Source organism: Cavia porcellus, unplaced genomic scaffold (genome assembly GCF_034190915.1).
Source record: "Cavia porcellus strain 051 isolate PalLab524CR breed Dunkin Hartley unplaced genomic scaffold, mCavPor4.1 scaffold_2, whole genome shotgun sequence".
In the NCBI taxonomy this organism is placed as follows: domain Eukaryota; kingdom Metazoa; phylum Chordata; class Mammalia; order Rodentia; family Caviidae; genus Cavia; species Cavia porcellus.
The window spans coordinates 84,418,455-84,441,537 of record NW_026947485.1 but is presented as its reverse complement, the minus strand read 5'-3'; the positions used below and the strand labels follow the sequence as shown (position 1 = coordinate 84,441,537).

Below are 23,083 nucleotides of genomic sequence, written 5' to 3'. Positions count from 1 at the left end.
AAATAAGTATACTCCCAATAAAGAATCAACACTGCTTCACATGTTTTATTTTGTTGTACATTCTTGCAGAACCAGGTTCATTTTTCCAGTTTTGTAGAAAAATAGATGTTCCAGCCACCATTTATTTAACTGTCTAGTCTTTAAGACCAATCAATGTGTTCCCTGGAAAGATGAGTAAATCTCATGACTCGTTTTTTTAAAAATTCTTTAAGACAAAGTTTTTGTTTTTGTTTTTGTTTTTTACTCCCAAAGCACAGTATTTCAACAGCAGCAGCCAACATGGGGTTTAGCAGCTTAACTTTACCCCCTAAATAAAGCTTTGTATAAACCAGTGATTTTACTACAAAAAAAACACTGTCCTTGAAAGAAAGGAGTGGCAGTCAGACATCGATGCAAAACTTGGAATGATTAGGTCATAAACATGGCACTTACAAAAGGTAGCTTATTAGAATATTCCACCTAAGTGGCTGCTTTTCTCTCTTTCCTTTCTACCCTCAAAAAAAAGAAAAAAGAAAAAATTTTTCCTTTTAAAAATTCCCCTTAAAATTTATAAAATTTCAGAAAAGTCTTGTACCCAAAACAAGTACTAAAATTTAAAAAAAAAAAAAAAACTGTGCTAACAACTCTTACAATTCAGATATATATTTTTGTAACACCTAAGACTGCAGGAGTTGTTATATTCAGTAGCTCTCTGGTTTAAGGCGACCTCCGTCTCCTTCACTTACAAAACGTTTTCTGCCCCTGTAATGAAAAGAATAAAAATATGAAAACAAAATTTCACTATATACAATTAAAAGCTTGGCAATTTTTGGTTATACAGTTGGCTTAGAAAAATTATCAGCATGTCTTAATTTTTTGAAGACCATTTTTCTCTAGCATATCGTAGCAGAAAATGTTAAATGAACAGCAAATCCAAGGCGTTTTGTTTAAATAAAATCTTAATTACTAAAATACTAAATCATTCTCTTATTGGGACTATGTTAAATGTTGACAGGAAACTAAGACATTGAGTTTACAGTTTAATATTTATTTCTACCACATCATGTTTGAAAGTTACAAATGAGCCAGCTAGGAAACACTAATAGGATTATACAAACTAGAACTGTGATAGGTTCTAGTTTGATAGGCTCTATGCTTAACAATTTTTAAAATTTTTCTTAGCTGCAAGAAAAGCCACTAACTCAATGTGGAAAGGTAACGCAGGATACAGTTAATTCTAGCCTATTGGGGATTTTTGCTATTTCAGACTAAAGAAGCTCATCCCTACAGTGTCACCAAACTCTAGGTATTATAGGTAAGTAGTAAGAGCCCAGGAGAAAGCGCTAGTTCTGAATTATCCCTCAATATCTTATCACAGACCAACATGTACAAACATGTAAGATCACATACAGTTATGCACTTCACCAAAATAAGCAAAACATATGACAAAAGTCAAAGTTGTTGATGTACATTGAAAATTTAGGTGTCTCTGAAATGACCTGCAAGAATGAAGCCACAATAGAAATCAGACTTTCAAACGGAGGCTGAAAAACTTAAGCAGTGCCTGTTCAAACTCACTATGACTAAGTGGAAATCACCTACATTTTCTTCAATATAAAAGATTTGAGACCAGGTAGGGAATGAAGCCTTTCAAAAGATGAGACATTTTACCAATGAATACCATTTGGCACGTCAGTACATAAATGGTGTCATCACCAAGCCAAGGTCTACATTTCCAAACATTTCATTCAAAACCATCAAACCATCTTCCACTGTTTTCCTTCAGTCTTAATGGCTTCTACACTTTGTAGAGCATCAAGAACCCTACCAAGAAATATTTTGAGAGATTGAACTTTCACAATGCACTTAAATAAAAATACTCAAAAGTTTACGTTTTTTGGAATAAAAAATTACAAAAACTTAAAATGCATAAATTAAAGCAAATTTTAAGTTTATCACTATTGCATTATAAGCATTATCACTGACAAAAATCCTTACTAACTCAAGCATTACATCCTAGCAGTACAAATAATTGCCTCCAAAGACGCAACATACTCCTACATGTATGTGCATTTGCACATACTTCCTAATAGCCCCAATTCTCCATCCTATGAGGAAACAAAGCCACAGAGTATGGAAAAGCATCCTAGGATCTCTGAAGCCTAAGAAAGTCTGAACTCACACTTGGCCTCTACCATGTGTGAACTTAGAAACAGTATATTAAACTCATAATCGTCAATTTTCTCATCTTACTAGTGATTAATACCTACTCTGAAATAACACTGAAACTACTTTAAGGTTACACAAAACAAAATTAACTTCCTTACAATGAACTAGAGCTTCATGAGGTACTACCCACACATTTATTAGAAGGCAAAACAAGCTTCACTTGTGTTTTTCCATAAACTGAAAATAAGATGATTTTTGCTCTTTATATAACACATCAGAGAAGATACTATCACGGTATTTTTCTTATAGCTGGAATGGCAGGAAACTATATAGATAGCCTTCTAAAGTGTCTTATCCAGTATTTTACACTAAGAAAATACTATTTAAATAAAATACCTTGAAGGACAAAGATCTCTGAGTTGTTTGGAAATTATTCCAACCTGAAAACATTCTTCTACAAATCTCTCCAGCACAGAGTATGAATGTGGGACATCAAGGTTAATGTCAGGAATTTCATTATAAATTCTCTCATAACCCTAAAACAATGAAATTATACATAGAATTGTTGTTAGCCTATATAAAATACATAGCCTGAAACAGTCCATTATTACATCAATCTATTTAATATCAAATGTTTGTATGATCAAATGTATCAGATCTGCATCCTTAAAAAGTATGGAGGTAGATTTGTTACAAAATGTTTTCTTTAAAACTTTCAAAACAGCTGCAGGAAAACATCAGACAGGTAAATTTCTCATGTATTTCTCTACACTTACTACCTTTTAAAAAATACATGGCAAATGTCATTTGTCATTTCAATGCTATGTAAAATTTTATATGTGAAACAAGCATAATTTGTTAAAGACTGGTATTTTTCTCTACATATAAAACAGCATTGTATCTTAAAAACTGAACCCCTAAAGTAGGGCAATTTCTTAAAATAGGCCTAAAAGGGGCTGGAGATTTAGCTCAGTGGCATAAGCACCTGCCTTGCAAGCAGGCGGTCATGAGTTTGATCCCCGGTACGGGAAAAAAGAAAGAAAGGAAAAAGAGAAAGACAAAAAAATAGGCCAAAAAGAAAACCCTGCAGCTTTTCTTTCCAAAAAATGATTGCAAGAGTTTCAAACCTCAAACACTATCATTAAGAAAACAAACAAAACCTACCGACAATAATATTAAACTAAAAGAAACATTCCTTGACAATTCAAAATCTTTATTCAGTATATATTTACAGTATAAGCCTCAAAATAATGTTACACTTACTCTTTTCATCTGATCTACAGTAATAGTAGAAGATTTCCAGAGAGATTTTAATAAATCCAAAATCATCTTGAACGCACTTTCTCCAGTTGATTCTAAAACCATTACAATAGCCTAAAAAATGAGTGAAAGAATAATTCATAAAAGTTGTGCCTATAATGTATCAAATGTTTCCACTAATATTGAGAATTACAAAGGATGTATTTTTTTAAAAATCACTTTAATATTTTTCAAAAAAATGTTACTAAGAAGCATTAAGTCACTAGAATACAATAGGAACATTTAAAAAATTTAACGTGGCAAAATAATCTTACTTCATATACAAGTTCATGGTGAAAATGAGGTACTTCCAAATCCTTAAGGCAATGCTCTGCTTCAGAAATGTCTCCAGAGAGTAAATACTCTTTCAACAGCATATCAATCTATTAGATTGCAAAGTTGAAATATATTAGAATGTGTTTTTAAAAATTGTACTTGCCTAAAGGGTGATTCACAGCAATGATGGCGAACCCTTTAAAGCATTCACTGTTACACACAGCCTGCTGTGGCACCACTACTAACGCTCATCCCAATGTATTATACAATCAAACAGCAAGTCCCAGTTATCGAAGAACAGTCTTTGACATGAAACTAACATAAAAGAACTTTTTTCATAAATAAATTTCAAACTTTTAAATGGCAAAAACCATAAAGCAGATGCAGTGATTTACTGTGCCTGAATAGTCACCAAGATCCGCCAAGCAGATTTACAATATACATGCCTTGGACTGGGACTGTAATGCATCAGTGCTTCAGACTGAAAAGAAGGGATTTTTAAATACCACTAGAGGGCACTAACTGAAAATCTGATAGGAATTTTTTTAAGATGGCAAAAAATAATTCCTTTCTATCAGTCATCTTAAAAATGCAATGGAAGTCAAAAGTTAAAGATGACAATGTGCATTACCAGACAGGGTTAAGATTTCCATGTAGCTTCTCTTTTATCTATAATTGTGGATTTGAAACCCATAACATAAAAATGTTCATCAGTAATTCAGCTTCCAGTTATAGATACAAGTCTAACTCTCCCTGTACAGTAACATCTATGACTCTAGGGGAAAAAGTGGGAAGTTTTCCAGCTAAAGAGCTTCAATCAGTAATGTTTTTCTCCATAAACTGCCTGTAAAATCATCTTTGCTTTTAGGGGAGCAATGCTGGCTGATTAAATAAAATCATACTTAAGTGTCCTCTACTTCCAACTTACACAATATATCTTCATAAAAAGTAAAAATCACTGCAATATATCCTGATGAATAATTCCTATTATCGTGACTTAAGGAAACATATTTAAAGTACTGCAATAGAATATTCATAATTTATAATTACAAATTATAGTGGTACCTTGGTTAACAAACTTAATTCTTTCCCAATTCTGGTCACAAACCAAATTGGATGAGAACCCAATCAAATTTCCTCATAAGGTCAACACTGAATCTAACCATTAAATTTGATTCAGTTCTCATCCAATTCAGTTTGTGATCAGAACTGTGAAAAGAATTAAGCTCCTGAGCTTTGGATTATGAATCACTGTAATGTTATTTAAATTATGTTAGTTTGTTATAAAACGTTTCACCATCAAATTCCATGCATTTTTGAAAATAAGTTACAATAGTATGTAAATATTTCTAAAATCTTTGTCTAACCTTTCTTTCCATGTAAATGAATATCCAAATAATTGCAGCCTCAAACTCAGATTGTACACTGGTAGTTTTATTTCAATTTTTATCTTGTCTGTTTTTGTACTAAGAGGAAATTCTCATACCATAAAGCAGTCAACTTACTTACTTTTGGGAGTAGTATAATTATCATCTTACATTTCTAATCTATGAATGTAGTATCCTTTTCTATTAAGGTCTTTGATTTAGCAATGTTTTGGAGTTTTTGAGTACAAGATTTACATTTCTTTGGTTAATTTCTTAGTATTTTATTTCAGATGCTACTGTAAATCCAAGTGTTATTTTATTTTAGATCACTCGCTACTGCACAGATAAAGAACTGAATTTTTATACTGATCTTCTATCTTGCAACCTTGTCAACTGATTATTACTTGATTATGGAACTTAATTTTTTGAGCTTTTTTGTGCATTCATTTGTATTTTCTGCCTACAGATCATGTCATCTGGATATATACAGCTAAGTTTTATTCTTACTTTCCAATCTGGATACTCATTTTTTTTCTTGCCTAACTACCTAGGCATCTTAGTTATTTTTACATCTCAATGTTTCTACCTTTATTTTTTAAAAAAACAGATTAGTTTTGTGACACTGAAGGCTGGGTATGTAGCTCAGTAGCACCTACCTGGCAAGCGTGAAATCCTGAGTTTGATTCCCATACCCACCCCCAAAAAAAGTTTCTGACACTGCAAATGCCAACGTAATTTTTGACCTGAGACTATCCAGTTTTAAGTTGCTCATATAAAGACATAGTTGACAAAAATCTTAACAGTAGGTATATAAAAATTTTTAAATACTAATATAAGAAAAGATTCTAGGAATTCCTTAAAATTTCATAGTCTTTCTGGGGTTTTATTTTGTTTTTAGACACACTATGTAATCCAAGCCAGCCTTAATCTTAGTATGTAGCTTAGGCTGGTTTCAAACTCTTCATCTTCCTATCCCAGCCTCCCAAGGGCTGGGGATTAAAGGCATGCACCACCTCGCCTGGCAATGGGCTTATATGTAATCATGAAAGCCCTTTTAGCTTAACAGTCTTTTTTCTTTTTTTTTTTTTTTTTTTTTTTTTTGGTACCGGAATCGAAATCATGACCTTGCGCTTGCCAAGCAGGCATATGTGCTGCTGAGCTAAATCCCTGGCCCAACACTCATTTTTAAGTCACTGAAAAAGAAAAAAAAATTTAACTATACCTGTTACACAATTTGTAGCATAACAGTATAAACCTAAAATAAATGAATTGCTGTATTTGTATTTGTAGCTATAAGACTACTCATGTGTTTCACAATATGTATAAATTAAGTTAAAAACAATACTTGGGGCTGGGGATTTAGCTCAGTGGCATAAGCGCCTGCCTTGCAAGCAGGCAGTCGTGAGTTCGATCCCTGGTACCAAAAAAGACAAAAAAAATAAAAACAATACTCAAAGGTACCTCTTTAACAAGGTGATTGACAGACTGCTGTCCGCCCCCAGAACCCCACACACTATCTTTACGCCTTCTACCTTTAGACATACTCAGCAGTACAGTAGCCTTATCCAGAGCAGCTCTGTAAAAAAAAGAAAGGAAAAGGTTAATTTTGACACCTAAATATGCCTAAATTTTGCTAAATTATAGATAAAACTGACAAAATCTCACATGTACTGAAAACTTGCCTAAATATGAAAGCAATATAAAATTCAAAACTCCTCTTTAAAAAACTATTTTTCAAACTAGAAATTATAGAGCAAAAAGTTAATTCTCACTAACAGTTTTATGCTATATTACTTCCACTTTGGGAGCAAGAAAAATCCAAAGATATTACAAAATAATTATGGACACCAAGAACATTTCATATACAACTAATTTTTACACAGATTCATGCCTCCCCAAGGAGACTTTTACTATTACTTGAAGTAGCCCTAGGAAATTAAGTCAATATGTGTAGCCTAAGACATGGCTAAGTACAAATCTATGAAAAAAAACGATATTGTGTAAATCCCAAATATCACATTGAATTTTAAATGAATTATATCAAAGAGTAAGCACAAAAGACATGACTTTTCTATATGAGCAGATAAAACACAAAATAAAATTGTAAATGAGACATCTATGTTGCTATGTCTTAACAGACTATTCAATAATTTCAGAATGTTAGAACTTGAGATGACCTTCAAGAACATTCTATAGCCAATTCGTTCATTTTATAAAGACATTGAAGCTCAGAGAAGGGTTGCTTCTCATGACAGCAGTTAGTAAGTTAGTTGAACCCAGAACACTTCTGTCCTCTTCCAGTTGTTTCATGTCAATAATCTTTCAATTTTAACAGGAGAGAATACACACAAGTGACAGATGTCCACAATATATAATGTGACATTTTACTAGGATTCTATAAAATTTCACCCTATTTTGAAATTCTAAGTAGTAAAGTTACTTACCTAGCCTGTACACAATCTACAGTTCCTTTGTAACTATCAATATAGGTATTACATAAAATTCCATCTCCAACAGCTCTAGCAATAAACTGGCCAACCAACTATAAGAAAGAAAGACAGCTGTATTAAAAAAAGCTAAAACCTTTAATAGGATACAACTTCTATACACACAAATAATGAAGACTACTGAACTACACCCTTAGTACCTAAAAGATATGCTGGAATATTCAAAACACCTGTTTAGCACCTGTTAATCACTTTTGTTTTTATCTTATTTCAGTTTTGGGTTTTGGGGTGTGTGTGTTTTTTTGTTTTTTGGGTTTTTTTTTTGAGTCAGGGTCTCACTATGTAGTTCAGGCTGGCCTTAAACTCTCTATATAGCCTAGGTTGGCCTCAAACTCACAACGATCCTTCTACTTCTTGTGAATTATGCTTGGCATGTACTCCCACACATCTTAACCTGAAAATTTAATTAAGTACCACCTGAGTGGGGGCCACATATGTTTTGCTCACTGCTGAATCCCCTTCGCCTTACACACTGCATGAGACCTAATACATGATCAAAATCATCTGTTAAGTGAATGACATAACATCAAGAGAAATCTTTTCTAAAAAAAGAAAACACCTTAGATTAGGCTTTCTCAAAAAAAAACTAGTTAGAAGAATTTATCTTATGGAGAAAAGTTGTATAGGAATATGTATTTGGAAATATGTTAATAGGGCTAGCATAGTTATGATAAAAATTCAAACTTCAATGTGCAACGTAAAGTTAAATAGTACATACATGAGATGGTACATGTAATATGACTTTATTTTTAATTAAATAAAAACACAAGTCATGTATTGATATATAACCAAAAATAGAATGGAAAACTTAATGTCAAAATCTTAACAGTGATTATTTTTGCTGACCTGACTTTCTTTTTGGCTTTTCACAAATTCATTAGTATATAGAGAAAAAGAAGTCCACTTTTGAGTCACAACTCAATACTTGAGACAGACTACCATCAATCACAGCATTGGGAATAACCTACCAATACTCTTTCAAAAATGTTCTTTTTTTTTTTTTTTTTTTTTTTTTTTTTTTTGTCTTTTTCTTTTTTATCGGTACCGGGGATCAAACTCACAACCACACACTTGAAAGGCAGGTGCTTATGCCGCTGAGCTAAATCCCCAGCCCCTAAAAATATTCTTTCTTAAACTTCGATATTAAATAGCACTACATGTTTTGAAAGTTACAAAAGGAAATGGTAGTACTTACAACTATTTAAAATTAGCTAAGCAAATCATAATCTAAATTTTTAGAATAGTATAATAGCTAGTAAAAAATTTAGCAAATAGTCAACAAAAAATATTAAATATATACATATAAAAACCTATATGCCATGTGAGGTAGTAGGGTATAAAATTGAATTTCTAGTCTCATAAGGATAAAAAAAAATCTTAAACCATTGTTTTAAAGTGGGATTATAGTAAAAGCAAAACAGCTAGGACAAATATACCAACCTGTTAGGGAACTGTTTTTATATAAGACTTCTGACCTATGCCCTGTCCCTTTACTAGAATTCATTAGGAGCCCAGATAGTGGTACAGTTTTAAGTGGAAAGGGGAAAGGTAATGATCCAAATGATGATGATACAGACCTGTGGTGCTCTAGGAGTATCCAATGCTAATTCAGGTAGGTCTTTCAACAACTTGTCAAATGATTTCTCCACATCATTTGTGCTCATTACTGTCCCACAGAGATCAGAAAGAAGCTTCGATGTCATTTCTCTGTGACTAGCTTTCCCTTCCAATGCTAAGGACACTGCCAACACCGGTACTCCACTCTTCATTTCACCAAGATTTAAATCTTTTAGCATTTCCTATTCAAAAGAATAATTTTTTAAGAATTATGTCACTTCCTACAGTTCAATACAATTTTATTTTTGGAAAATAAAGCTTTTATCTACATATCTTTATGTCTCCTTTAGAAATAATTAGAGAAACAGTCATACTTAGTGGGCTAGGATTAATAATGCTGATTTGTCAAGCTTTACCTGAGTATCATAAATTCAAGATTGTGAATTACACTGAAAACAGCTGACTAAACTGCGTAACATCACTAAGTTCAGTGCTAGTTAACTTAACCTTCTGCTTTGCAATCTTATTTCTAAGAGTACCATTTGATGAGTATTTGTGGAAAAATTCATTGTATGGTATCATAAGCTGTTTAATGTATTTTACTGTTCTACTACTCTACTGTTCATATACTCCACTATGCTCTTGAAAACAAAATTTGTATTTCTTAAGATTAAAATGAGATCTTACAGCAGAACAATTAAAAACACAGGTACTGATTAAATGAAGCAAATATGCTATGCAGCCATGAAAAGATATAATTCTTTATGTTCTGATTTCCAAGACATATCATTACAGTTTTTTTTAAATATGTGGAATTCTTTATGTTCTGATGTATTTCCAAGACATACCATTATAGTTTTTTTTTAAAAGATGTGAAATAGTATACATAAAATGAAGCAATTCGCACTTAAAAAAAATCTTAAACCATTGTTTTAAAGTGGGATTATAGTAAAAAAAAATGCTGGGATAAAGTCAAATATTCCTATTAAAAATATAACAGTAGCTAATACCACTTACAAAGGGTGAAGCATTGCAGCCACTTTGTATTACCTCATTTAATGCTCAATATAATTATCACTCTCGACATACTCAAAGCACAAACAAATCAGGGACTACCTGAGGGCATCCAAGTATAATACAAGAGGGCATCTTGCACAACTGGAAGAATACAGCCTTCAAGGTTAAATTCTAACTCAGTTACTCAAGAGTGCCTCCTTTTTTTATTCTGAATCAGGGTATCTCTCAGTCACTAACTTGATCAGACAGGATCTGAACTCAGAATCCTTTTGCCTCAACCTTGTAGAGTGCTAGGATTATAGGAGTGCACCCACCACACTCAGATTCCTTAGAATCTTTAAATCGGGGTACACTACCTATCTAAATAGATGTCCTTGTTAGTACTCTCTTCTGACACTATGTCATCTTCTTCAACTGCACTGAACAACTAACTCACTACTTCCAAACATGATACTCTATTCTTCTAGAAAACCACCTTCAACCACCTTTCCTGGCAAACTCCTATCCTTCAGATGGCCAGAATCACCTCTTTTACTGCTCTCCATGTTATGCTTCCACAACCCTCTGCTCACAGTAGTCCTGTTAACCACAGTATACACAAATACCTAGTCAAATAACTAGACTTCAATGGTTTCTCCCTTCATAGGACTTAAAATAAATCTCTTCCTCTGTAATGAAATGCTTCACCTTATATTTAATAATTAATATATTAATATATTTAATAATCTATTTATATTTCACTGAGCATTAAAAGGGTAGGAATCACCCATCTCAAATGCCTCCATGTGGCATTTACTAAACAAATGTTTGCTTTATATTAAAATTCTACAAATCTCATGATAACAGAAAAATGAATAAAATCTAGTCTGAATTTAAAAGATCTAAATTATAGGTCTTCTAAGAAGTTACAATTGTATTTTAACTCAGTAATGCTAATGAAACTAATAATTTCACTTACCTCTAGATTTACTTTATACATAATTTATAATACACACATTAAATGTCCCCAAAGTACACTTGAAAAATACGTAAGTTTATTCTCTTATACTATATACATTCTTTTTTCAAATCTTTGTATTTGTTTTATTTTTGGACTAAGTACAAAGATAAATTTTAACCTATTCCCAAACACTGAAGTAAATGTCAAAAAATACAAGTAGGAATCTCAACTGCAGCCCCCAAAGAGGCTTCAGAGAGTCCATTCATGCCCTGAAACTGCTAAAATTATATTTCATAAATTATATTTCATATATTTCATAAGAATAGATTTCATAAATAAAACTATAAAGCATATTGTGCCATCTTCCAGTGCAGGAAATGGCACACAGGTCTTAGCATATCACAAATACATAAGAAAACTTGATTAGCTGTAGTAAGATTTTATTCTGTTCCTTGAGTTATAAATTCATTCATGCAAAATAAAATGCCTAAATTTTTTCAGTGATCCAAGATTACTTTGCTAAGTTCTGCTTCTAATGGCATTTTCTCTCTTACACTAGATAAATCATATTGGTAACTAAACCTACCGCGACTTCATTGGTATCGCCATGCTCAAAGTATTCCTGAATAATTGGTGTCAGTGTCTTCTCAAATGCCCTTTCATCCAAAGGCAAAACTACAGTTTCATAAACACAATTCTCCTGAGAGAAAAAGAAAAAAGAATTATAGAATTAAAGAGCAAAATATTCAGGTAAATTGAAGTTATATTCCAACTGGTTAGTAATCTCCATTTAGGGCATGATAAAGATATGCTATCTGATTTAATCACTTATATTTAACAATGTATATCACTGCTGTTTTATAAAATATGGAGTTCAATAAGCCAGTATGCAGGTTGGAACCATCAACCACAGCAAATATAAGCTTTGTTTCTATCCCCATCATCTTGTGTTAATTTTCTGTTTCTCTCAAAAATCTTTCAATATCCAAAAACCTATGCTATGGTTTCTATTATATCAAGTATTTTTACTAAAACTTCACTTCCTGTCAGGGGCAGTGGCACCTGTAATTCCAGCACTTCAAGAAACTAAGAAGGGAAGAGAGAGCGTTTAAGGCCAGCTGAGTGAGAAAGTGAAGCCCCATCTCAAAAAACAAAAAACAAAATACAAAAAACAAGAAGAAAACCACCCTCATTGTTTACAAGATGAAACAGTACCTCAGAAATATGTACTATGTGTCAATTAAAAAAGTGGGATTCAAAACCTTCCAGAGTGACATTATAATAAAAGTATAAAATCATCAATATCATAGTGACTGAAAAATCTCTAAAGAAAAAATACTGTTCAAATGAAATTTCAAAAAGTAAGGTTAATGCCCATACCAAATCGTCCCTCTCTCCACTACAAAAACTCTTTAAATTTGCAAGTTATGACTTCAGTCTAACAACATATGCTTGATAGACTATAGATACTTAGCAGAGTCCACAGCATGTGACTCCCTCTGGTTTTAAATATGTATGTTTTTATATTCTCTTAGAAATATTTCCATGTCCAGCTGTTAGTTAAAATAAGTAGGTATGTACATACACACAAACAATACACCATAAAAACAACCTAATATGTATCCTGACACTTTCCCATATAAAACTCTCAAGACTGTTTTGTACAAAGTTGTTTTTTAAAAAGCTAGTATCTGGTACTTGCTTGAAAATAATCCAGAATATGGTTAGGGAAGAAGACTAGTAAATGAAGGTAGAGGATAAAACAAGACTGTCTATGAGTTAATAATTATTGAAACTGGTGAAACTGGAAAATGAGCACAAGAAGGTTCATTGTAGAATTCACTTTCATGTTTTTCCATTAAAAAGATAAACATAAAAAATCATAAAATGTATTCAAAGTGTACATCATCAGTACTATACCTAGAAAAAAGTGCATATACCCAAAACAAAATTTAGCATATTAAATACTAGTATTAAAAAGGAACCTAACATCTATACATCTTTTATGATTTTCAAAACAACATTCTTAATTATGACTACAGAAACATAATAGAAGCTATTGAAAACTGGTAAATATAATCCTAAAATAATTTAAGATTTTCTTAAAATTATGCATATATTAGTAACAGTTAACTGGATGGCTTCTTCATCTAAAATTAACCTAAAAATCCAGAAGTACTGAGTGTAATGTTTGAGAAATATATGTTGTATAGATACATGTGTACATATGTGCATATATACATACACATTACTTGACTGATATAAAAAAATGCCATTAGAAGCAGAACTTACCAAAGTAATCTTGGATCACTGAAAAAATTTAGGCATTTTATTTTGCATGAATGAATTTGACAAATTTATGAGTTAACTACAGACACAAAGTCATAAAGTTTATAAACATTTTAAATATGAAAGAAAGTAAGCCATGTATACCTGGTCATCATCATAGTTTGGGTCTTTCACATCCACCTCCTCCACATCATAAACCTGTCCAGGTGGACCCCAGACACCTTTGCCTCCTGCACCACCTGCCAGAGTTTAGAATTGAATATGGAAAGTTCATAGTTCACGAACTTTAACTGAAATCTGAAACAATTCTAAATGTATAAATGTTAAATAACAACTAAAAAAACTTTTAATTTTCTGGTTTTTCCAATTAAAAATTATATGTCCTTTTTATTTAGATCACTTTTGCAATAATTATTAGACTTTCTTTTAAATATATTTCTATAAACATCAAATTGAAATACCTATGGAGTCAAAAACCAAAAAGCTAAGCCAGGTTTAGCTCAGCAGCATAAGCACTTCCTGGCAAGTGTGAGGTTGCAAGTTCAATTCCCGGTTTAAAAAAAAAAATGTTTTAAAGCAGAAACAAACAAACAAAAAGTAAGGAAAATAGCCATATTAAGGACCTTGAGAAAAATGATACTGCAGCTGAACTCTAAAGTTATACAAAAATCATACTAAAGACAAGCTGATAGATCATTCAACGAATTTTAAATGTCTACCATATGCTAGTCACTACTGCAGGTGCTGAAGACAGAACAGTGAACATCAATTGACTCCAATATCCAAAATAGAAAGAACTAAAGTGCATTCAGAACCAGATATGTGAAAATTTTTCCCAGATATTACCAAATTTGTATTCATTATTTTTAACAATTGACATAAATATAATCATTAAATAACAGATTTAATGAATTTCTGGCTACCTCTTTCAAAGACAATACATGCACAAATCAACTGAGAGACATGAGTGTATACTTTTACTTTGCTGGACATAAGAGTGAAAATTCTGTTCAAGAAAACCAGGTTTTATTGCTGAGCTATGTCCCCAGCAATACCCCATTTGCCTCACACGCACAAGAACCGAGGTTTGATCCTGAGCACCAGAGAAAAAAAGAAACCTAAATCTACTACTCAAGGAAAAAAACCTAAAATGATCTTCAAATAAATTACTGCTACTAGACTTTAAGATATTTTGAAGCTAAAAATTTAATCATCCTATCAAAAACCATGAAGTTTTATCATGTTTAAATCTGTTTCATTCCTAGGACAACAGAAATCCTAGAACAAGAACTAGACAATTTCTGCCCACTTCCTACTGGTATATACCGACCTTTCTTTGGTAGTCCCCTTCCTTTACCAGATCGAGATCGCCTATCCAGCAACCTTCCTTTTGGACTGGTGGGCACAGTTACTCCACCTCTAAGGGATTCGCTTCCATTATCACTGACTGAATCGCCTCTGCCAGAGTCCCGGGATGAGTTTTTCCGTAGTCGTCTTTTTGCCTTGGCATTAATTCTAGCTTCATTAATGGAGGATACTGAAATCCAATTTCCATTTATTTCATTCCTTATTTCCTCAGTCCCAGTGTTTTCTTCATCACCAGAAAAGAGAGAGTCACTTAAATTATCAGGATCTTAAAGAGAAAAATGAAGAATGTAAACTTTTAAGTATTCTCTATTACTGAATCTATACAAAGTATAGTTGCTAAATGTCATTAAGGTGAATCACATGAAATTTATCATTTCTATAGACTAGTAATAATCACATATTGGCAATTTCATATGGTTCAACCCAATGAATGACAACTAAACAGGGTTACTTTTCCCATTTCCCAAAGAAATGAGGCAGTCTTAATGAACAAGTTTTCCTGAAAAAAATGTATTTTTTTCTCACATATTTAGATCATATGTTAATATCAACACCATACACACACTTTTGTGAGTAGAGAGAGGAGAGTTAAGCGACTAGAGACATTAAGACAAAGAATCTTGAAAAAAAGGAAATAAACTAGTATTTACAGACTGTCTACTATTTTTTATCAGAGGCTGTCCTGGATACTTTGCTAATTATTCACAGGTTTCAAAGATAATCATTATACCATTCATACAAACAAGCACAGTAACAGTGTTCAAATAATGTGCCACACATTTTATAATTATAAAATCATTTTAGGATTCGGGGGTTACCACTAGTCCAAAAGAGCCTAAAAAAAAATCAATAGGCAATATGTGTGACTGGAAGCCAAAGGGCTGATACTTTTATCCCTTCGGGACAAGACTTGCTTTCAAAGCTATCATCTCAAAGTCCTAATTCATTGCCCTAAACCTGACTCGTATCACTGCCTATCCTCTGAAAACCTCCTACTCTACATATATTATCTCCTCAAAGAAAATCTATTTGGAGTTCACTATCATTCCCCAGTTTATAAAGTAATTCTTCTCAAAATTCCTTTAAGATATTCCTCAGATCTTACTCCATCCATGAAAACTTTCATAACAACTCTAGCCACAGCAACACTAATGCCCAGTGTTCATTTAACACAACACAGAAGTCATTTTATCCCTTTTATAAGCAGTCTTGCTTTTCAAATTAAGTCACATAAGTCTCAAGGAAGAACCACAACTAGACACCATTTCTTTGTATTATCAGCCCTTAGTAAAGCAACTTCTATAACATTAACTAAAATGTCCATGGCAAACACATGTAGACATTTATTTAGCTTTGCTCTGAAAAACCTTTTAAGCCAAAAAGACTACAGAATTAGCTACCACTAGGTCTGAGTTTTGTGTGTCAGCATTAACAAACATCAGAGCAATTCACTCAAACTTTGAAATATGCCTAATTATAATTACAATGTGTCAAGTGTGTCCATGAACTTTAACATGTTTTAAGATATTTTGTGGCTAAAAACCTAAAAATCATCCTATAAAAAGCATACATGGGTTACATATAAGCATAATTATAATTCTTGACAAAAGTATAAGTTAGGAACAAATACTGTGCTCATCAAAAAAAAAAAAATGAAAACATTGAGTTACTAGTCTTATAAGGAATCTCCTTAGCTATAGCCTTCAAGAACCATCTCCAAACTGAAGAGACTGTCTAAAACAAGCCCCCACTGAAAACTCTTTTAAAGACCTTCCTACTATCTCACAAGAAAGTACAAACCCTTTAACTTAAAGCTTTAAGAAATGTCATTCGTGATCTCGTCCCTGCTTCCCTCAGCAAAATCACTAATGACCACCTCCACATCTGAATGGCCAAAGCGTAGATTTGTTATCACAAAAGATGGAAGGATTAGTTTGGCAGAGAAACATAGCCTATATTAGAAAAAAAAACAAAATATAAAAGTGACCAGCTAAAAAATCATTACAGTAATTCAGTCACAAACTGGCAAAAAGCAAGAGTAGTAACTAGAGTTAATAATAATGTGACACTCTTAAAAATAGAGCTTTCCAGCAGAACAGATTTGGGATTAAATAAGAGTGAAATACCACCCTGCAAGTATGAACTGGTGAGAAAGTGATGTTTTAATGGTATGTTTGAGACATTTTCAAAACTACCTAGTAGTAGTAACTGTTGTCTTGTAGTAGTACTACCATTTTACATTACATATGACTGTAACTACATAAAATTCAAAGCTAGAATACAGCAGTGTTGACAGCTAAAGTCACAAAAAGGATGAACAAGGGAGTGAACACAGAGAGAGAGAAACAAAAGATTTAGGTAAAGGAGACCAAAAAAAGACCAGAGATATACACATTAGATGCGGTTTTCCTTAAGAGTGGATAGCTGAGAGAAACATTAAACATCTACCTCTAACATATTCCTTCTACCATTTAGGTAAACTACAAAACTGGTCCAGAAGACAAAGAATTTAATAGTATAATAAAATGCTTTAACCTGTCCCTTGAATTATTAAAGTATTAAAATATCTATTTCCCATATTCTTTTCTCCAACCTTTTAAACCATCTTTCAAATAAAGTATGTGTGTACAGATCTTTAAGAATAAACATTTTCCCTAGGTATATTTTATGTATTTGACCCATGTTTACATCAATTGTTTTTTTTATATTTTGTTATTCACCTAAGTTTGAAAATCACAATAAAATGATTATGGAACCCAAATAATTACTGATCTGACTTTAAAAAAAAACAAAATTAAAAGGATAAAAACCCTGAACATGGCATGTGTAATCATAAAAATTATTTTCTACTGTTTACTAATTTCCTCCTTCAGAATTTTCGTATCTCAGTAATAACCACCTCAATTTATATGCCCACAGTATCAGACAATTACATTTTCATTTCTGGTGCCCAATGAATGGCGCAATTATAATAACATTATTAGCAATATTTTCATGCATGGTATATTCAATATACACTCTATGCTTGTACACACTATCTCATTAAATCCTAACAATAAGAGGATATTTATCCCAATTATATGTATAAAAAAACTGAAGGTCAAAGTAAGTAATTTATTTCCTCAAAGTAACAAAACTAGTAAAGACAGAAACTGGAAGTAGTCTCCCTGACTTAAGACTATTTGCTGTAGGAAGAATTTATTGCAAAGAGAGTCAGACTTAGACCTAAAAATTGAGTTATTATTTTAAGGAAGTACTGGAAAGAGGAACCCAAAAGAGTTATAACTAGGTCTTAAATCAAAAAATGGGTTACAGCTGTGCTAACAGAAATATAACATGGACTGTATGTGTAATTTTACATTTTCCAGTAACCATATTAAAAAGTAAAACAAAGCAAGTAAATTAATTTTAACATACTTAATGTAATAATAATTTTGGTCAGGGATTTAGCTCAGTCGCATAAGTACCTGCCTGGCAAGCGAGAGGTTGTGAGTTTGATCCCTGGTACCAAAAATAAATAAATAATAAATAAAATAATGTAATAATAATTTTAACATCCAATCAATGTAAGAAATTACTGAGCAATTTCATCTTCACCTCATTTCAGACTAGCTACATTCAAGTACCTCAGGTTATGTGCCTAATAGTTATGGTCATACTGGACTGTGGAAAAAAGCAATTACCTGTATATGAAATACGTTCTCAAGCCATGTTGCCATCCCTGCCTAAGTAAGGACATATTACCCACAATCCTAAAAAAAAAGTTCTCACATATCTATTGTATACAGGAGCACAGAAATAATCACTAACTACTGCAACAATTTTTCAACTATAATTTTCTAGCATAGTTTAAATCAAAGGTTTGTAAACATAAAATGACAAGTTTCAACAGCAAAGTATTTGTTTAGGTCAAAGAAAATGACACAAAGTTGTACACATAGTGAATTAAAGTCATTAAAGGAAGGTATAATATTTAATTATGAAATATATTTACAACTAGAGAAATAGAAAACTTTCTGTATTAATAAAATTAGTAAGCATAGAATCCACTAAAATATACCAATATGAAAAGTTCTCACCATTATTATACTATAAAATCTAATTAACTCTTTGGGAAGATTATTTTGAAAACTATACAATAACTATATTCTAGGTTGTTTTGAGGCTGGGCATGGTGTGCACACCTGTAATCCCGGTACTTAGGAGGTTGAGGCAGGAGGGTAACTGTGAGTTCAGCAACAGCCTAAGCAACAAAGTGAGTCTCAAGGCCAGCCTGAACTGCACAGAGAAACCTTGTCTCAAAAGACACGCAAAAAAATTTTTAGACTAAGTTATTCAACATTTGATCATCTGTTCTAATATATATGTGTGTGTGTATATATACATATATATATATTAATGTGGTATGCAAGCATCATGGGAAAATAGCACATGTAACTTATAAAATACAAATTGTGAGAAAAGATCAAACATACCGATTACAGTTTATATTATAGAAATTATTAACCTAAAAAAATTACTAGCCTATGTAAAAATATTCATAAGTAGGCTATCTTTCTACATTCTGTAGTGTATACTTTATCATAAATAATAGCAAGTAAAAATACATGGAATATGAAAGGATAGGCAAAAAAACAAAGACGTGATGAATTCACATGAAAGTAAGAACTATAAACTTGATTTTAAATGTGTCCTGTTTTCCTATAGCATGAATTAAGATAGTACTTTAAAAATTTTTACTTTCATGTTTTCATAAACCATAGAATGATGTGATGTTTGCTCACAAGACAGAGAGTTCAAAACATTATTTACCTGTGGGGTTTACATTCAGTATCTGTTCACTTTCTATTTCCATTGTTCCTTAATTTCACTTGCACTGATTAAACAAATTACCAAATGGAAGTCTTCTGTCAGAATCTTCAAAGAAAAACACAAAATGTTTTAACATTGTCTAAACAGATTAAGGAAAATTACAGTCATTCAGAAATGTGTAATTCCATTTTTTACCAAGTTATCATTCAAAGTGGCTTCATCTAATTAACATTTGGCTCCTATTTTGACAAGTCTGAGTCAAAGAGAAGAAAATTAAAACCTAAAAAATCCCAAGGAATTCAATATATGTCAATATATCCCTCTAATTTAAAGATATATTTGCTACATATGTTTACTTCAAGTTAAGAAATATAGGTACTGGGGATTTAGCTCAGTGGCATAAGCACCTCCCTTACAAGCAGGCAGTCTTGAGTTTGATCCCCGGTACTGATAAAAAGGAAAAAGACAAAAAAAAAAAAAAAAAAAAAAAAAGAGAGAGAGAGAGAGAGAGAGAGAGAGAGAAATATAGGTACAGAAGAGGTACCATCACACTACCTAGGTCTTCATAATTCATGTTGTAAGACTGAGATTAGGAGAAATTTTTAAGTCAATTTTTTCTGTAATGAGTCTATTACTTTTGTAATATGAAAAAAATCTACTCTTCTTTTAAAAATAATCTAACCCATCTCAGAAAGGTGGCACAGATGTTGTAGGCTTTAGTTTCAAAATGACTTAAAAATTATTAGCAATGTGCTCATCTTTTGATACATAAAATACACAAATTAGTGAAAATGCCTAGTAAACTGCAAAAAAACTATTTTTATATAATGTAACCTATAGCTATTATATGTATACACACATATGTATATATGTGTGAGTAGGTGGGTGGGTGGGTATATAGCCTCCTGGGATTCAAAGGTGAAACCCACCTTCAGATTTCTCAATATATACTACTATGTTAAAATCATGTTAGGTTCACTACCCTTTTCTCCAAAAAAAGTATCAATTTGTGTAACAAAATCAAAAACTAATGGTCAAGTTACAGCATAATCCTTAGGCTATGTTAAAATGCTATATTGCTTCAGAAACTTAGAAAATTGTAAGATCATTCTCTAATTCTATACAGACTAACTTGTAAGCCTATATAACTTTTCAACATCATAATTCCAAACTCCGCACTTACAAAAAATGAATCTTAAAATAATGTAAATATTCACACAGATATATGAACATAGGTAGTCTGTATATCCAAACATTTACTATCCTCAATAGTGGAAAATGTTTTCTGGGAAGGGGATACCGTGTCATACGCAGGTGTCAGTTTTTTGAACTACAGTTGTCTTTTTTCATTCTTGATGCAGATACAATATGTGAGAGACTATTTTCTGAACAATCTAACAGTGGAAATGCTAACTGATACAGACAAAACCCTTTGTAGTTCAAACTGAGTTTTACACCCATTATTTCATGTACCACAAGATAATTTAAGGTAGATATTCCAGTTTGCTTACAATTAAACAGATTAGAGAGGGTAGGTGATTTGTTCAAGCTGAGACAGCTACTTAGTGAAAGAACAAGTACTAGAATCCAGAGCTGGTAAACTCAGTATAAGATTTTATAACATCCTACAGCAAAATTCTTTTTAAGGTTAACAGAAAGAAGCTTATTAAAACAGACTTCTATTGCTATGTCAAAATTTTTAAATACTGCTTTCCAAACACCAATTATTTTAAACTATGATACAGAATACATTCAGTTGGGCAAAGAAAATTATCAGGTAAGGACTACCACGATTACATTTGCTTTTCAAATAAGCACAACAAAAGAAGTTTAGACAATTCAGACAATGGTTAACCTGATGAAGAAAAGAATTTAAGTCACACTGCATAGCAACAAAGGCATTTTAATGTTTCATATTCCCTATCTTCACTCTCTTCAAAATAGGCTTTTTTTCCAATTTAAAACCCTTAAAATTCTTTCCCCAAGCCCTAAAAATCTTACTCCAGCTCATTTATACCAATCTGTAAAAATTATTTTTCAATGAGAAAATAACCACACAAATTAGAAAAAAATTAAGGCTGAAGTTAAACAGTGCTGGTTCCCCCCCCCCAAAAAAACCCTACTTTATAAATTACTCTGACATTTTTAAGTCAAATTTAGACCACATTAACTACAAATTACTTATACTTATTCACTGGGCTACAGTCATACGAATTAGCAACTTAACATCAGCTAAAAGCACACTGGCACAATAATGCAAAAATAGAAAATCATACAAGCCGCATCTCTGCAGTCCTAGCAATTATTTTCTCTTCATGTTAGTGCTACAGGAAAATCAATCAAATTGTAATTCTAAATGCTTACTGATAAGTTAAGTTTAATGAACCTATAATGAAACGTTAAGAGCATAAATACCAATAAGGTCATCTGCACAGTCTCTTTTCTTCAAAGCATAGGCTGGCTTTCCAAAAAAGTCCAAAATTAACAAGTATGCCAAAGCCTAACTGTCAAAGCGCGCAGTCAATACACATATTAAGAACGGTTGGAAACCATTCCCTGCACACACCCCTAACCGCGTTTTAATTACAGCTGCCGGCCGCGGCCCGTTCCCGCTCGCGCAAGGGGCAGACGGACTAGGGGCTTCGCGCAGGGCTCCAAGCCCTGGCAAATATCTCCGCGTACCTCACGGTCCCCGAGTGACACGCAGCGCGCACGGCACGCGTGTCACGGCAAGGGAGCTCCTTTCCGGCTTTGTTTTCTCTAGATGATACTTTAAAATTTTCGAAACCCTCCGCTGGAGGACAGGCGCTGCTAGGCTGGCGCAGGGACACGAGTCTGCCCCCCCCCCGCAAGTCGCCCCCCGGAGGAGCCAGGCCGCGGTGGGGGATGGGAGCTCGGGGGCTCCTAGAGACCCCAAGGTGGGTTAAGGGCGTAGACCTTCCCACGGGATCCAGTCTCGCAGGGAACACTGCCCGCGTCCCGCTTCGGGAAGAACTCGGCGGACGGGGGGCTGCTTGAGGAGCAGCCCCTGAGCGCCCCGCTGAGGGAAGAGTGGGGGGGCGACGGGAAGGCCCGCGCCCCGGCCCACAGGACGGGACCCCGCGCCGCCGGAGCCCCGCGGCCTAGGGCGTTGGGGCGAACGCGGCCGGCCTTAGGGGCCTCGGAGAACTGGGGGCCCCCACCCGCCACCCCGTCAGCCCGTCAGCCAGTCACCCCGCCACCGCCGCGACACGACCGGGCTCGGCCTCCACGCCCCCTCCCCTGCCCAACGTGCGGCGGCCTCTGAGGAGCTGGGGGAGAGGGCGCAGTCTTCCCGAGCGCGCGAGCCGCGCCCACAGCTACTGACCCCTCGGGCCACCACTGCCGCTCGCCCAGGTCCCTGGTCCGCCGGCCCCTGCCCAGCTCCTCAGCCTCGGCCGCCGCCTCCGAGCGTCTCTATAGCCCTCCTCACACTGTTTTTGTTTTGTTCTACCCAGTAACACGGGGGCGACAGGGTGGCGCTG

At 33.7% G+C, this 23,083-nt stretch overlaps 1 protein-coding gene across 2 annotated transcripts; it reads right to left on the bottom strand.

Moving 5' to 3' along the window:
- Window positions 1-18: 18 nt before the first annotated feature.
- On the bottom strand, window positions 19-23,083 carry Pdcd4 (programmed cell death 4). 2 transcript variants are annotated; one of them, XM_003475153.5, is made up of 12 exons: window positions 22,927-23,083; window positions 19,581-19,685; window positions 14,731-15,033; window positions 13,545-13,639; window positions 11,698-11,811; window positions 9,175-9,396; window positions 7,535-7,632; window positions 6,552-6,666; window positions 3,723-3,830; window positions 3,412-3,522; window positions 2,545-2,684; window positions 19-741 (listed from the first exon to the last, which is right to left on the bottom strand). In XM_003475153.5, the coding sequence occupies exons 2-12, from the start codon at window positions 19,621-19,623 to the stop codon at window positions 681-683; spliced, it is 1,410 nt and encodes a 469-aa protein (XP_003475201.1). In that variant the 5' UTR covers window positions 19,624-19,685; window positions 22,927-23,083; the 3' UTR covers window positions 19-680. The 2 variants fall into 2 exon arrangements, with proteins under 2 accessions (XP_003475201.1, XP_013013670.1); XM_013158216.3 differs by lacking the exon at window positions 22,927-23,083 and adding an exon at window positions 22,263-22,767.

Bases quoted from the DNA above. Each gene is read 5' to 3' on its own strand.
- Pdcd4 (XM_003475153.5), bottom strand. From the start codon at position 19,623: ATGGAAATAGAAAGTGAACAGATACTGAATGTAAACCCCACAG. The intron at 11,812-13,544 runs GTATACATGGCT...TTTTTCTCTCAG, and splicing joins CAAACTATGATGATGACCAG to GAGAATTGTGTTTATGAAAC. The intron at 3,831-6,551 runs GTACCTTTGAGT...GCAATCTAATAG, and splicing joins TCAATCACCTTGTTAAAGAG to ATTGATATGCTGTTGAAAGA.